The sequence below is a fragment of the Haliotis rubra genome, unplaced genomic scaffold (assembly GCF_003918875.1).
Source record: "Haliotis rubra isolate DU_JTF1 unplaced genomic scaffold, ASM391887v1 Scf745, whole genome shotgun sequence".
NCBI lineage: Eukaryota > Metazoa > Mollusca > Gastropoda > Lepetellida > Haliotidae > Haliotis > Haliotis rubra.
In genome coordinates this window covers 127,446-141,484 of record NW_025767463.1, presented here as the reverse complement: position 1 = coordinate 141,484, position 14,039 = coordinate 127,446, and the positions used below count along the sequence as shown (strand labels likewise).

At 39.5% G+C, this 14,039-nt stretch overlaps 1 protein-coding gene across 2 annotated transcripts; it reads left to right on the top strand.

Annotated features, from left to right (window-relative positions):
• Positions 1–41: 41 nt before the first annotated feature.
• LOC124259969 (nucleolar protein 9-like) lies at positions 42–13,827 on the top strand. Of its 2 annotated transcripts, none has more exons than XM_046694194.1 (12): positions 42–279; positions 1,644–2,078; positions 3,390–3,488; positions 5,153–5,324; positions 6,524–6,716; positions 7,360–7,488; positions 8,926–9,054; positions 10,099–10,344; positions 11,013–11,277; positions 12,675–12,899; positions 13,533–13,591; positions 13,647–13,827. In XM_046694194.1, exons 1-12 carry the CDS (start codon positions 153–155, stop codon positions 13,767–13,769), a joined length of 2,202 nt encoding a protein of 733 aa, XP_046550150.1. In that variant the 5' UTR covers positions 42–152; the 3' UTR covers positions 13,770–13,827. The 2 variants fall into 2 exon arrangements, with proteins under 2 accessions (XP_046550150.1, XP_046550149.1); XM_046694193.1 differs by having other exon boundaries at positions 43–279; positions 12,675–12,895; positions 13,529–13,591.
• Positions 13,828–14,039: the final 212 nt, after the last annotated feature.

The window sequence follows — 14,039 nt, the reverse complement described above, 5'->3', positions numbered from 1 at the left end:
ATTATGCCAAAATATCACTAAGAATGTGAAAATATCACTCTGGCTGTAAACTTCCGGTTTGTTTCTCAGCACGTGTAGTAAATAGGCCTAGTGACTGGGCAGCTGTGAATTTGGATGTGAAAACTGTTGTCATTTCTCAATACCTATGTACAATGAATCGCAGGAAGCCAAACGAAAATAAGTCAAGGAAGAACAAGCTTGGTTTTCTCAATGACCACACCTTAGATTATTACAGAAGAGTATTTGAAACACTGACAGATATCGATGGAGAGGAGAAAGGTGTGTGTTTTGGCATGCTGACAGGTCCACAGCGTGTTTAACGAAATCAGTTAACAACAATCCAGTCACTATGCAACTCCTGGAGTATGTCGTCAAGTCCATGACTTTATTTGTTACTGGGACAAAGGGGAACTAATAATATAACTAATTTGTGCACAAGCGGTAATTTTGGGATAAATGGACTTGGTCACGTACACCTTGGTACACTTTCGTTTTACACATGTGTCTAACTTAATTTTGTGATTATGGGTCACAGAGGGTGCGTGTGAAATCGTCCCAGCTACAAAATGCCCCAGTAAATTTGGTCAAATTGCCCCGGATTTTTGGTCACATTGCCCCAGGGGTTGTCAAAATGCCCCAATTTATTCAAAATGATTAAATATATTACCATAAATGCATAATTTTTGTCAGCTTCGATATTATAATCTTTTTATGATGTTATATAGTAATATTTCTGATAAACTGTTCCCTTTGTAAACATATCCGTGAAGAGCCGGGTTAGAATATTGATCTTCAGTGAGTGAGTTTAGTTTTACGCCGCACTCAGCAATATTACAGTTATATGGCGGCGGTCTGTAAATAATCGAGTCTGGACCAGACAATCCAGTGATCAACAGCATGAGCATTGATCTGCGCAATTGGGAACCAATGACATTGTGTCAGCGAGCCTGACCACCCGATCCCGTTTGTCGATCCTTATGACAAGCATAGTCGCCTTTTGTGGCAAGCATGGGTTGCTGAAGACCTAATTTACCCCGGATCTTCACGGGTCTTGATCTTCAGTAACCCAGGCTTGTCGTAAGAGGTGACAAACAGGATCAGGTGGTCAGGCTCGCTGACTTGGTTGACACATGTCATCGGTTCCCAATTGCATAAATCGCTGCTCATGCTGTTGATCACTGGATTATTATCATGATTATTTCATAAAATCAGGGCAAGTGGAAAATTAGTCAGGACAAGTTACTTTCTTAAAGTCACTTGCGCTGTGGCAAGTGACTTTAAACAAAATTTTGAACCCCTATGAATGGTGATGATTGCTGACGTGGTTTGCCTCTTGGGTTGAGGGTGGTCTTGATGGTTTTGTTGACTAGGTTGCCTGGATACTGATTAAGGCTTATGAAGACATGACAAATGCATTCAAAGTCTGCTTCAAGTGCTTGGCTTGTGGAGCTGATGTTCTTTGCTCTCCTGGCTGTTTGCGATTATTCCTCTCTTAACTTTTGTCTATCCTTCTAAAAGTGTCTAAAAGTGTTCCTCTTCATCATACCAGCTTCTAAATGCCACTCAAAAGATGAGGCGTAAGACTTGGTAATTGAAATTTATGTATGCTAACCTGATTTAAAGAAATCTGTCATATATTTCAGATCTGTTCCTCAACAATGTCTTCTCCCAAATGGAATCAGAGGCGATTAAAGTTTCCCAGAACCAAACAGTCAGTCGATTTATTGAGAGATTTCTAGAGCATGCTAAACCGCACCATATCCGACAACTACTGTCAGCACTAAGCGAGGACTGGAGTACTGTGTCAACAGACAGGTTTGCCAGCCATGTGTTACAGAATATTATTGCTCTGTCTCCAAAATGTGTCCACCAAGGGGGAGACAACTCAGACACTGAGGAGGAGAAATCTGTGAAAGAAATGCTGTTGGAGTTTTGTGAATATGCAAGTGAAAACCTTGAGACAATGTTGACGGATACCTATGCTAGCCATATTTTAAGAGTGTTGCTGGAAGTCTTGGGAGGTGTGGATGTCTCAACTGATATTATCAGAAGTCGGATGTCTCAAGCTCAGGCTAAAGGTGTGTGTGCAGTTTATGAAACATGTAAAATGAATAACGGATGTAACAAATATCTTTACAGTAATACTATTTCATTCTTCTCCTTCCTGTCAGTTTTAGATTTATGTGAAAAATTGTTTTCAGAATACTTGTGTACTCCCCCGTCGCATTTAAATCAAATCTTTTTTCACTCTCTGATACTTCTGCAACATATCTATTTTAAGGTTAAAAGAACCCGGTCCACAACTAACTAAACTGTTAGAGGAGTCTTCCTCTTTTATACATGGGGGCGGTGTGGTATTCTAGTGGTTAAAGCGTTCACTCATCACGCCGAAGACCCGGGTTCGATTCCCCACATGGGTACAGTGTGTGAAGCCCATTTCTGGTGTCGCCCGCCATGTTATTGCTGGAATATTGCTAAAACAGGGTAAAACTAAACTCAATCACTTAATATTTCATTCATTAAAGCCTTCACACTATGACATAAGTAAGACAGGAGCGGTGGGGTAGCCTAGTGGTTAAAGCATTCACCTAGTCGCCCGTCACGCCGAAGACCGGGTTCGATTCCCCACATTTGTAAAACATGTGAAGCCTATTTCTGGTCATCCTCGATAATCTCCAGGGTATAAGTTACGATCACTCTCCACTATACCCTGGATGCATCCACGGCTTGGCCCGATGATTTTATTACCTCCCTTTGCTGGCTTTTTTATCCAATCAGGTGTCTACGCTGGAAAGTTGAGCGAACCAATCACAACTCACTTTCGCTTCTTAAATTATCTAACCGTTTAAACTTGGCAACACAATTGATGCAGGGGTAATCTGAAAGAGGTAGAAGGAGTTCTTTCATATATTTTTTAAAGTTTCAGATCCGTCAATTTGTCTGTATAATTTCCCAAAAAATCTGAGTGGCACTGCGAACAAACCTTCGCGGCTGCGACCGCTATCTTTGTTTGACACTGGCAAGCTCGGATGTAACGGCAGCTTAACTGATTGGCTACTGTGAGAATGCGGAGCCAGCAAAGGGAGGTAATATAATTATCGGGCCAAGCCGTGGATGCATCTAGGGTATAGTGGAGAGTGATCGTAACGTATGTCCTGGAGATTATCGAGGATGATTTCTGATATCCCCCAAAGTAATATTGCTGGAATATTGCTAAAAGTAAAAGCAGCGCAAAATTAAACTCACTCACTCATAACTAAGACACTTTCTATAGACAAGTTAACCCTTTATTCTGATCTCCTTGTATGCTGTCTTAATCTTTCTTAGAAATTTAAATTTTACCCAATTATACTACAAAGGACATTTTATCACATCTTTTGCTGCCACAGATGAGAAAATTTGGCCAAAGAAAACCAATCCTCCTGAAGAATATGGTCCATGGTTTAAGAAGATTTTCAAGAAAGTATTCTCACTTTGTGATTATTCAGGTAAGATTACAAGCTTCTGCTTTCATGGAACCTACTTCTTATATATTGTAGTCATGATCAGAGTGGTGGGGTAGCCCAGTGGTTCAAGTGTTTGCTTTTTCATGCTGATGGCCTGGGTTCAGTTCTCAACTTGAGAATATTGCTTCAAAAAGTTGTAAACCACTCACTCACTCACTCAGGATCATCATACAGTAATGTGTGACTAAGCAGGATATGAAAAACTGCAAGAGAGAAGTAAGGACTAACTTAGTTCTTTCAGGAAGCTAGTTCTGTTGAAAGAAAATGGAGGTGAGGAAGGACGTCTTCATGATAGGCAGGGGTCTTACATATTCATCATATATTTGCTTGGTATTAAATATCTTTATCTCATGAGAATCAGTTAGTTTACTCGTCTTTGATTCCACTCTGTGAGAACTCTACTTGCTGATCAGAAATGAAAGGGTGCCTTAAATATCCATAGCCAGGTAACAATACAGTCAGGTCTTGTTTAGCTGACATTTTCCGTTGCACAGCAAATTGTCAGATTAACGAGAATGTTAGATTATCAAATTTTGAGTACAGATCAGCATTGAGAAAGTCACCTGTCAACATGCTTGCACCATACACTGTATTGACAGCTGTGGAAATTACTGCAATTGATTTCTCGGTATCGGTGACAAGATCAGTGGTCACTGATAGGGCTTCCACGGTACTCGAAAGTACTCGAGCACGGGTCTGGTTCAGCTGGACCCGAGTCTCATTAATCCGACAGTCCCGCGTTCCGACTTAGACAGGCTCAATTAACAACCAACTGTCGGAATCACACATTAATAAGTCCTGTTAACCCGACATTGAGATTAGCAACGCGTGTGATCAATTACCCGTGAATACACTGCCACATGTCACACGTGAGGAACAATGAGGATTATGAACACAGTGAGTTACACAATTCACTAATCGTTACAAACTGTAAGTGAAGGCAGGCAATCTCTTCAGGAAGTCCTCGCTGACTACAATCCTTGTGACAATTTTAATTGTGATGAAACTAGCTTATTCTACAAAACTGAGCCAAAATCGACTTTGAGTACTGTTGCAGTTTCTGGTAAGAAACAGCCTAAAGATCGTGTCATCTTAATGCTGACTGTAAATGCAACTGGCACCGAAAAGCTGAAACCGCTTGTCATTCACCAGTTCAATCGGCCAAGATGTTTTTGTCATTGGTATGTCAACAAACAAGCATGGATGACATTGTTAATTTTCGGAGATTGGTTTGTGAACTTCGACCGTCAAATGAGATTGCAGAGACGTCACGTGATCCTGCTGTTAGATAACGACCCTTCCATGCTACTTGTCAGTTGACTAATGTAACTTGTCACTTTCGAGTATATTCGCTTTATCTAATAGCGCCAGATTGTCAAAAAGACAACTAAAATTAGATTTGATAGTTCCTATATTTTATCTCACCATTTTGAACTACTACTTCCTTCTGGACGCTGCTTTCGATTACCCCTCTCTCAAAACAAACAGAGCTCGACAGTCTTTCATACCACCCAGTATTCGAGAATTTAGAAGCTTCAACACTGATGTGACCTTCTGTGGAGGGGTTGTTAGGTCTTCATGCAGAAATGTACTGGAGTAAAAGTCCTGAATGAGGTTGTTAATCAAATCAGAATGATGTATTACAGATCACCTGAAGGACGCCAGTTCTAGTCCAGTATTCCAGACCATCCTACTCATCTTAAAACAGAGAGACCCAGAGTCCTGTCGCAAATATGTCAAGAAGATTTTGAAGAAGAGTGGACTAACCCAGCCAAAAGAGGAGGAAGAAAGTGGAAAGGAGGAAGAAGCAGAAGTCATGTAAGAAATGTAGCATGACATTTTTTATCAAAGATTAGGTTTTCTTATCAGCATCTCTTTCAAATGGACCAAAATTGACTTGTTTCAGTCATCCCCTCTCATCTGAAGTTTAGTCATGTAGCTCTGTCTTGTGATAACTGCTAAGGTCATCCATTCTTTCATGTGTGTATCTCATCATGAAACACTGCCTCAGAGATTGCATGGGGGCAGAAGAAAATGTTTGAAAATAATTATACAAAACTCAGTCTTTTTGTACAACCACCAGAGTGGAAAGCTTTTGCTTATGAACCATGTGGATGATGTCTGACATTGAAATTCGTCTCATTTGCTGCAGTTGTTTTGAGAGTTTGAAATATGTTACAATTTGAGGGTTGATGGCAGAAATAGGGAAAATGTATTTATGAAATGGAATTTGATTAATTTTATTTTCAGAGTGAGCCAGTGTAGGATTACAAAAAAAAGTGGAATTTATTAACCATGTTAAGATGATTACAATCTTGGAGATGAGCAATACACTGGAAGATGCAGACAGCTTTACAAGTCAACACATGTTGAACTTTCACCAAACATAAAACAACCATTGTGGTTTGTTTTATCCAACTAAATCTTTATGTCTAGGAGGAGATCACCTTATCTATAAACCTAAGTTGATAATAACATGATAATCATCTTTTTATGGATAATTATATAATAAACTCACAATGACGGTTTCATCAGGTTATTTTCTTGGACAGTATGTTAAGATGAATGACAGAATATGAAATCATGATAATTATTGCTGCATTTTCTGAAAAAGATATCTCTTAAAAAAAATGATGTAAATTATATTAACAAGAAGTACTTTCAATGAGTTTATGATTCTCATTCATTCAGAACCGCGTCATACCAAAGGACGTTAAAATATGGTACTTGGGTCCCTGCCTGGCGTTCGGCATTAATGGGTACAACAAGGACTGGTCGGCTCGGAGTCAGTATAATGTGTCTGAGTGGGGTATTCATGCTTCACTGCGGCATGGTATCTCAGTGGGCTAGCACTATAAAACCAGCTTAAGTCTGGGCTAGTACAAGCAGCCGCACATACACATACACGCGCATGCACGTTGTCATATGAGCGAAATATTCTCAAGCACGACGTTAAACCCAATTTCACCTAACCTCATTCATTCAGACAAAATTTAAGACAGCTCTAATCTTCTCAGGTTACCTGCATTAGTGCGGAATGAAGTGGGGGCCTACTTGGTGCAGCAGATTGTGGCTGTGAGTCTGGGAGATGAAGGTGAAGGCAAGGTGTACAAGGTCATATTCAAGGGGAGACTACTCAACTATGCTGTTGACAGAGCAGCCAACTACATTCTGCAGACACTGATTGACAAAGTCACTGACAAGGAACTGGTAATGGAACTTTATACATATTTTGGTCACATGACATGTTTTCGTCAATTTAACACTCATAGTTTTGAAATATCAGTACATGTTTGATGTTTACCACTGTATACAGAACTATGCTACACATATATTCAACAAGGTTAACACAGTACTATCAAAATGTGGTTACAGTGCTAATTAGGATTTAGACGTGTAAGGTCACTTTTAGCAATATTCAGCGATATCAGGTCAGGGGACACCACAAATGGGCTTCACACATTGTACCCATGTGGGCAATTAAACCATGGTATTTCTATGAAAACATGGGTAATACATTAATTCTCACATGTTTTATAAAGTTAGCATAATACACATGCAAGTGTAATAATTTCTTCATTACCCATTATTTCTTGAAAAAAATGTACTGATCACAAAATGCTGTCTCAGAAAACCACAATTGTCATGTGACGTCAACAATCTTCTGCTGATATCATTTTTAGAGTGATGTCATTCAGGCCTAATGTCACATTAAATCTGAATGACATCAACAAGGCCATCCATTGGCCTAAACAAAACACTGGTGCGTTTGAGATGTACAGACAAGTTTTATGGACTTGGTTATTTCTAATACACAGAAATATGTTGTGAGTTTTGTCTCTTTTTGTCCTAGTTCGAGGAGATCTTTGATGAGCTGACGAAGTATGTGGAAGACATCTTGGCAATGCATCACGTTGGGCTGCTGTCCAAGCTAGCCTCAGGCTGTGAAAGAAATCGCACACGACAAGATGAATTTGTCAGAGTAAGTTAACAAGTGACTTTAAAACTGTTGTTGTCTAAACTTCAAACCAGTCATGAAAACCATCCACAGCGTTCGAAATACCTGCCTGCCTACCCGACCGCCCGGGACAGGTTATTTTCAACACGGACTGCCAGATTCTCAAATTCACCTGCCCGATGGTCAGGTTATAATTTAGGCATGCAGATGTATGAAGATATTTTGTGTGCAGGTAAGTTTTGGTCAGGGCTGGCAAGTTTTACATTTAACCAGCCCTGTGTTCTGGCTGAAATTTTTGGGAGTTTCATACCCTGCCATCCAATGGTGTTTTGATATCACATTTATACAGTTCTGATGGATTATCAGCAGCTATTTTTTAGGAATCAGTATGTGGGCTGTCAATTTATTTGTGATAGGCCTCATTAGATATATTATGGTAATTTGAAAATTAATAACTCATTTAAACCAATCATAATCAAGCCTTCTTTGTCATAGTAGAATTTACCCTCACAAAATGTTTCAGTTACATTAATTAGTTAGATGTCATTTGACTCTAAAATTGCCTTGAAAATTCTGGCAAAAAAAAGTGCTAATTAAAAAATTGCATTTGCTTTGTAAGGAAAGTATAAGTCACGTTTACATTTATGCATCTAATGTGTATAGTCCAGGATTTAACTTTTGCTAAGTTGTGTTTTTCATTTTGACTATTGCTTAGCAGGGTATGATTTATCTTTTTCCTAAGTCTTTTTCCTTTTTCAGGATAAAAGTTTAATATATGCATATATTATATATATGTATGGTGTAACATCTGATGTACAAGGACATTGTTAAAAGAATTCATGAAACAATTGTAACTACCAATGTAAGATATCATACTAACAGTGCCTACTGATAACTGTAAACTTACGTGAGTGAGTCAAAGCCACTTTGAACAGTATTCAGGTTATGTCATGCTGTGAAACTAATATGGAAGGAAAGCATGAAGTGGTTCCGATTTTGGACATCTTGGTCTTGGACAAATTTAGCAGTTACCTCCTACTGTTTGACAAACTTAATACATTATTAAGGGCCAGGGTGCCATTGTACAAAACAACCTTAACGCCAAGACTACCTTAAGTCTGTGTTAAGGTATGGGAGTTACACTACAGTCACCTTAGCGCTAAGATCGCTTTGTACAATGGCACCCTGGTAAATGTGAGTAATTTATCCTTGTTAAATAACCTTGAAACCATCATTTTCAAAATGTTCTTTTGTTTTGATCACTGACCTATACACTAATGTCAATGCACACTGCATCTGCTGGGTCTCCCTTAGACTAACAGCTAGTCTCTGAAATGACCTAAGTGTAATATTGATTTCAACACATCTGAGTTTAAGGCACCAGGGTTTGACTGTTAAATGCATGTTTTGGCTAATAGTGTACTCAGTGTTGGAGCTGATTCTTGCCTTGTGTTGAACCAGGCGTTGATGGAGGCCTTCCACTGTGCAACCCCCGACAGCCGACAGACAGCGCTGGCTCCCCTGCTACTGTCTCTGTCAACGTATGAGGTGCTTTATAAACCAGAGGAGTCGGAAGATGAGCAGGAAGAGGTAGGGTGACAGACAAAGAATAACATGGTGCCCATTTTCTACCCAGCTCTAGACATTGTAGTTCTAATTGCATTTGAAATAGTGAAACAGGTTTTGTGTCTGTGTAGTTAAGGTAATCATTAACATTTAATAGTAGTAACTAAAGAGTGAGTGAGTTAAGTTTTACGCCGCTTTTAGCAATATTTCAACATCACAGCGGGGGGCACCATATATGGACTTCACACATTGTACCCATGTGGGGAATCGAACCCGGTCTTCAGGCCTTGACCATCAGGCTACCCCATTATCTAAAGAAGGTGATCAGGCCTTTTTTGGGTCCATTGGTAATATCAGATATTCATGTTATGGGAAACTTTGTATTGATGGTACAAAAATCACAGTCATGTTCATATAGTGGACAACTAACTGTTTTGTATTTTGGGCCTTTCCAGGTTGACAAAACTGGCTTAATGAGGTTGATTTTGACTTCAAGAGAAAATGTAATTGTCTTTTTGAGCATGCCTGAAGAAGACAAGCCTGTTTCAATGACTTTCTCATGTTTAAATATTTACAATATAGTGCTGGAAATGTCTACAATCACCATTTTTAACTCATCTGAGTCTTTACATACATATGTGTTGTTGTAAGTACAAAATAAACGTGTTCAAATGATCCAAAGTGTTCTTCTCTCACTGGCTTCATGTATAAATTATTTAGATCCTGTAGGCCAGAGAGGGTCCTAATACTTTTTATCCTTTGGATGAACTTTTAATAAAAATATCACATTTGTAGGTCTGCAAGTAAGCTCTAAAATCCAATCACAGCCCACTCAGATTAGGATAGCTTCCCAATATCCTATGCTTGGATGTTAGCTGAGAATGTTAGGTCAAATGGTATGTTACTGTGACTTCATTGTTTGGATCTTGTTCATTCTTACAGCCAGAGGTTCCTATGTAACAATGTCTTTTTGGAAGAAAAGGGAGATATTTGCAGCAATTGTCATGAACAATTTCCAAATGTTTCATTTCACTAACTTTTTAACACTTGATGACGATGTTGCTTCAGAAAACCTCCCCATCAGCAGCTACTCCGCAGCAGCTCACCACCATCAACTACCACGGCTCTGTCCTCATGCAGAATCTTCTCAGGTTTCGCAAGCCCAAACTGGTTGTGACCAGTTTGTTGGAGCTAAAACCAGCTGAGCTGAAATTAGTGGCAAGTGATCGATGTGGCAGTCATGTCATCGACATATTTTTTGAGAGTGGAACTGTTGGAGAGAAGATGAAAGACTCACTTCTGCAGAAGATGAAGGTTGGTGACTAATTTCAGGGAATCAGGGTTTATGCAGAAATATGAGTCCAAGCCCCTGAACCACATATCGTTTGTAGGATTGTGACCTATCGTAACTCTATACTTTATCATGGGCTTATGAACTGTGTGGATAGAATGAATGCTAAAAGGAAGAATATGTTGCATCCCGAATTTGTTACAAGACATACAAGATTTACTTAATCAGGGGCGTAGGTACCGTTATAGCAAAAAGCCCGGGCTTACACATGATTGTTGCTAAAAAGTTTGGGCAAGCCCTCAGTACTATCTACATATAAAGCTTTGCCACCTATCGGGCTTATTGAAAAAACTGGCTTGCTACACTGTTAATTCGAATCTTACAGCACAGCAGTGCACAACACTCTATAATGGACTGCACCTCTTTTTTTCACTAGGAATTATATTTCCTTGTAGCCCTTGATATATACTCAGGGTTTTTTTAATCTTGAAGAGACTAATTGTTCTCTGGATAAGAAGAAAGAATACATGCTGGATTATCTCTAACGAGAGAAGAGAATGTAAACAGATCATGTCTAGTGTTTCAGCCTAGCTATAAAAGTGGAGTGGTCGGCATGGACTCGGTTTGTATTTAACAGTAGTAGAGATCCTAAATGTCGTTTGAATGTTACCATGGATACTCTTTCTGACAGGGCGTGTTCCTTGACATCAGTTGTGACCGGAATGGAAGCAGAACCTTGGAGTCAATATGGAGGAACTGCTCTGCCCAACAGAAGGTTGTGATTGCGGAAGAGCTCTCAAAACATGCAGATAGGCTCCACAGTAACAAGTTCGGACACTTCGTCTACAGGAACCTAGCCATATCTCAGTTCCAGACTCACCGCAAACTGTGGATGTCGCAGCAAGGAGTCACTGCACAGAAGAGAAAACTCTTCAAAGATTTCTTCAATGATTCAGGTACTTTTCTTCCTGTTTTCAATTGAAATCTTTTGGTAGATTTGACATGACCAAAATTCAGAAAGTTCTGAAAACATGGCACAAGACAGAATTCACAATGCCCATCCCATTGAGTTAATGCTCAAGAAGACAAAGTTGACATACAAATTTTAATACAACATGGTGTAGGTGCTGGTTCTGTTATCAAGCAAGTGCTTGCTGTCATCAAGTCTGTCTTCAATACTACAGCTTTGAAAATCTGTGCAACCTGGATACACTCAGCAGTACTCGAGCTGTATGATGTCAGTCTGTAAATAATCACGTCTGGACCAGACAAACCAGTGATTGATATCAATCTGTGCAATTTGGATACGATGGATGTATCAATCCATCATCCCTGACCGCCCAATCCCATAAATAGCCTCTTACAACAAGCATGGGTTGCTGAAGGTCAATTCTAACCCGGTTCTTCGGCGTGACGAGCCAATGCTTTAACCACTAGGCTACCCCGCTGCCAGGTACCCACATATAATGAAACATAGAAAACATTACATGAACATATTCACACTTCTAATATTAATGTTCAGTAAGTACTTGGGTGAATCAGGTGTCACCTTGCTCGAACAATTTGGCTTCATATTAAAAGAAGTGAGTGAGTGAGTGAGTTTAGTTTTATACCACACTCAGCAATAATCCAGCTATATGGCAGCAGTCTGTAAATAATCAGGTCTGGACCAGACAATCCAGTGATCAACAACATGAGCATTGATCTATACAATTGGGAATCGATGACATTTGTGTACCAAGTCAGCAAGCCTGACCACCCGATCCTGTTAGTCGCCTCTTACGACAAGCATGGGTTACTGAAGATCAATTCTAACCCAGATCTTCACAGGTTTTATATCAACATGATCTGAAGGTGCATCTTAATGCTTAGGAATGACTGTATTAAATATCCACCACAATATGGTGGCACTATGTTTATGTACATTCTGAACAACCTTGGTGCATGTGAACCCTGAGCAAACTTTTACTGTGCCTAATATGAAAGTTTCATATGCTTTCTCTTGAACAATTTTTACAAAAAATGATCTAGATAAACACACAATGATGGTCAGGAATGACAACAAATACAATATCCAGCACAATATAATGACACTGCCATATTTGTCTATATTCAGAACGGGGCATTATTACTTGTTTTGGGGATCAAGAAATCAGATAAATAATAGGCGTCCAAGAATGTTTCATTCATTCATACCTAGAATTTAGAAACTTAAGGTGCAGATTGACTGTTGACAAGTTCACTGACTGCATTGCATGAAGGTGTATCTTTGTGCAGAGGTATCCCATCAGAGTAAAACATCTTTAACAGATTGAACATTATCTGTACAACAGCCATGTTATTCCTTCCCCAGGTCCAGAATTCCCCAAGAAGCCCAGACCAGACAAGTCAGAAAGAAGGGACAAGATGTCAAGCCAGCCCATGGGCCAGCCCAGATTATTCCAAACAAACCAGAAGGACTGGACCAACAAGCCGGGAGATAACAGGAAACAGAACAAAAAGAAAGCTGACAAACCTCAACCTAAAGTGTCATCAGATGATGATGAAGTGGGGCAGACGGTCAGAGAACAAGAGGTAACAAGAGGAGACATGCTACTGGCACCCAAACTTAGCTCAAGCACCTGACTGAACCGTCAGACTGTCAATTTCATCTGTAAACATTTATCACAAAATCAAGAAAATGGAAATATTGTTCTTTGACATCTTTGCCGATTCTCTAAAACAAATGCCTGAAACCATATTTATTTCACCTGTCCCTCAACCTCCGTTCTTGAGGCCTAGCATGGTGTTTATCACCAGATATCAGCCCAACCGAAGTCTCTGATCTGAACATTTTGGTCTTCTTGTTGTCCCACAATGACCGATCATTTCAGGTGGCAGGACTCATGAGCATCGATTTATGCAGCATGTATGAACCAAGTCTCTGGAATCAACTTCCACTAGAGTTAAGGACAATTAACAACCTGAAGATTTTCGAGTCTAAACTGAAGACATACCTTTTTAAGAAAACGTACAGTGTCTAACTTTTCTTTCTCAAGTTGTTCTGAGAGAGCTACTGAGCAGTACATTTGGACTGGAACTGGGGCTATATACATGTTTTTATGATAATGATGATTATGGCTCCAGGACGAGGATGTTTTGAATCTTCTGGTCTGTTCGTCTGATGTAGCATCATGTTTATTTGTTCCATCATGTTTATTGTTCCAGGACTCCGAAGATGAGGATGCTTTGAATCTTCTGGACAGTCTGGTGAAGAAACATGGCCTTGAGGAAACAGAGAAAGAACCAAAGAAGAAGAAAAAGAAACAAAAACAGAAATCTTGAGGAAACAGAGAAAGAACCAAAGAAGAAGAAAAAGAAACAAAAACAGAAATCTGGAGAGAAAACAGGACATGCTGAGAATGTTGTATCCAAAAAGATGAAAGGGGATAATCAAATGAATGTTTGAAATCCCAAAGATTGTTTGTAAATATATGTACAGTTCAATAAATATTGTATGTCAGGTTTATTCTCTGTTGTAGTGTAACTGGCTTGTGGTATAGAACATACAACCACAAGTTCCCCGAGTTTTACAACTTATATTCCTTACACATGAAATGAAATGTCCAAATTTGTCGCAATAGTATCACACCCTGATACTGCAGTGTACCAGGTTACATGCCATGGAAGTATATCAGTAGGTCTCATGGTAATCCAGTGTCCTGTCTGGTGAGTGGCC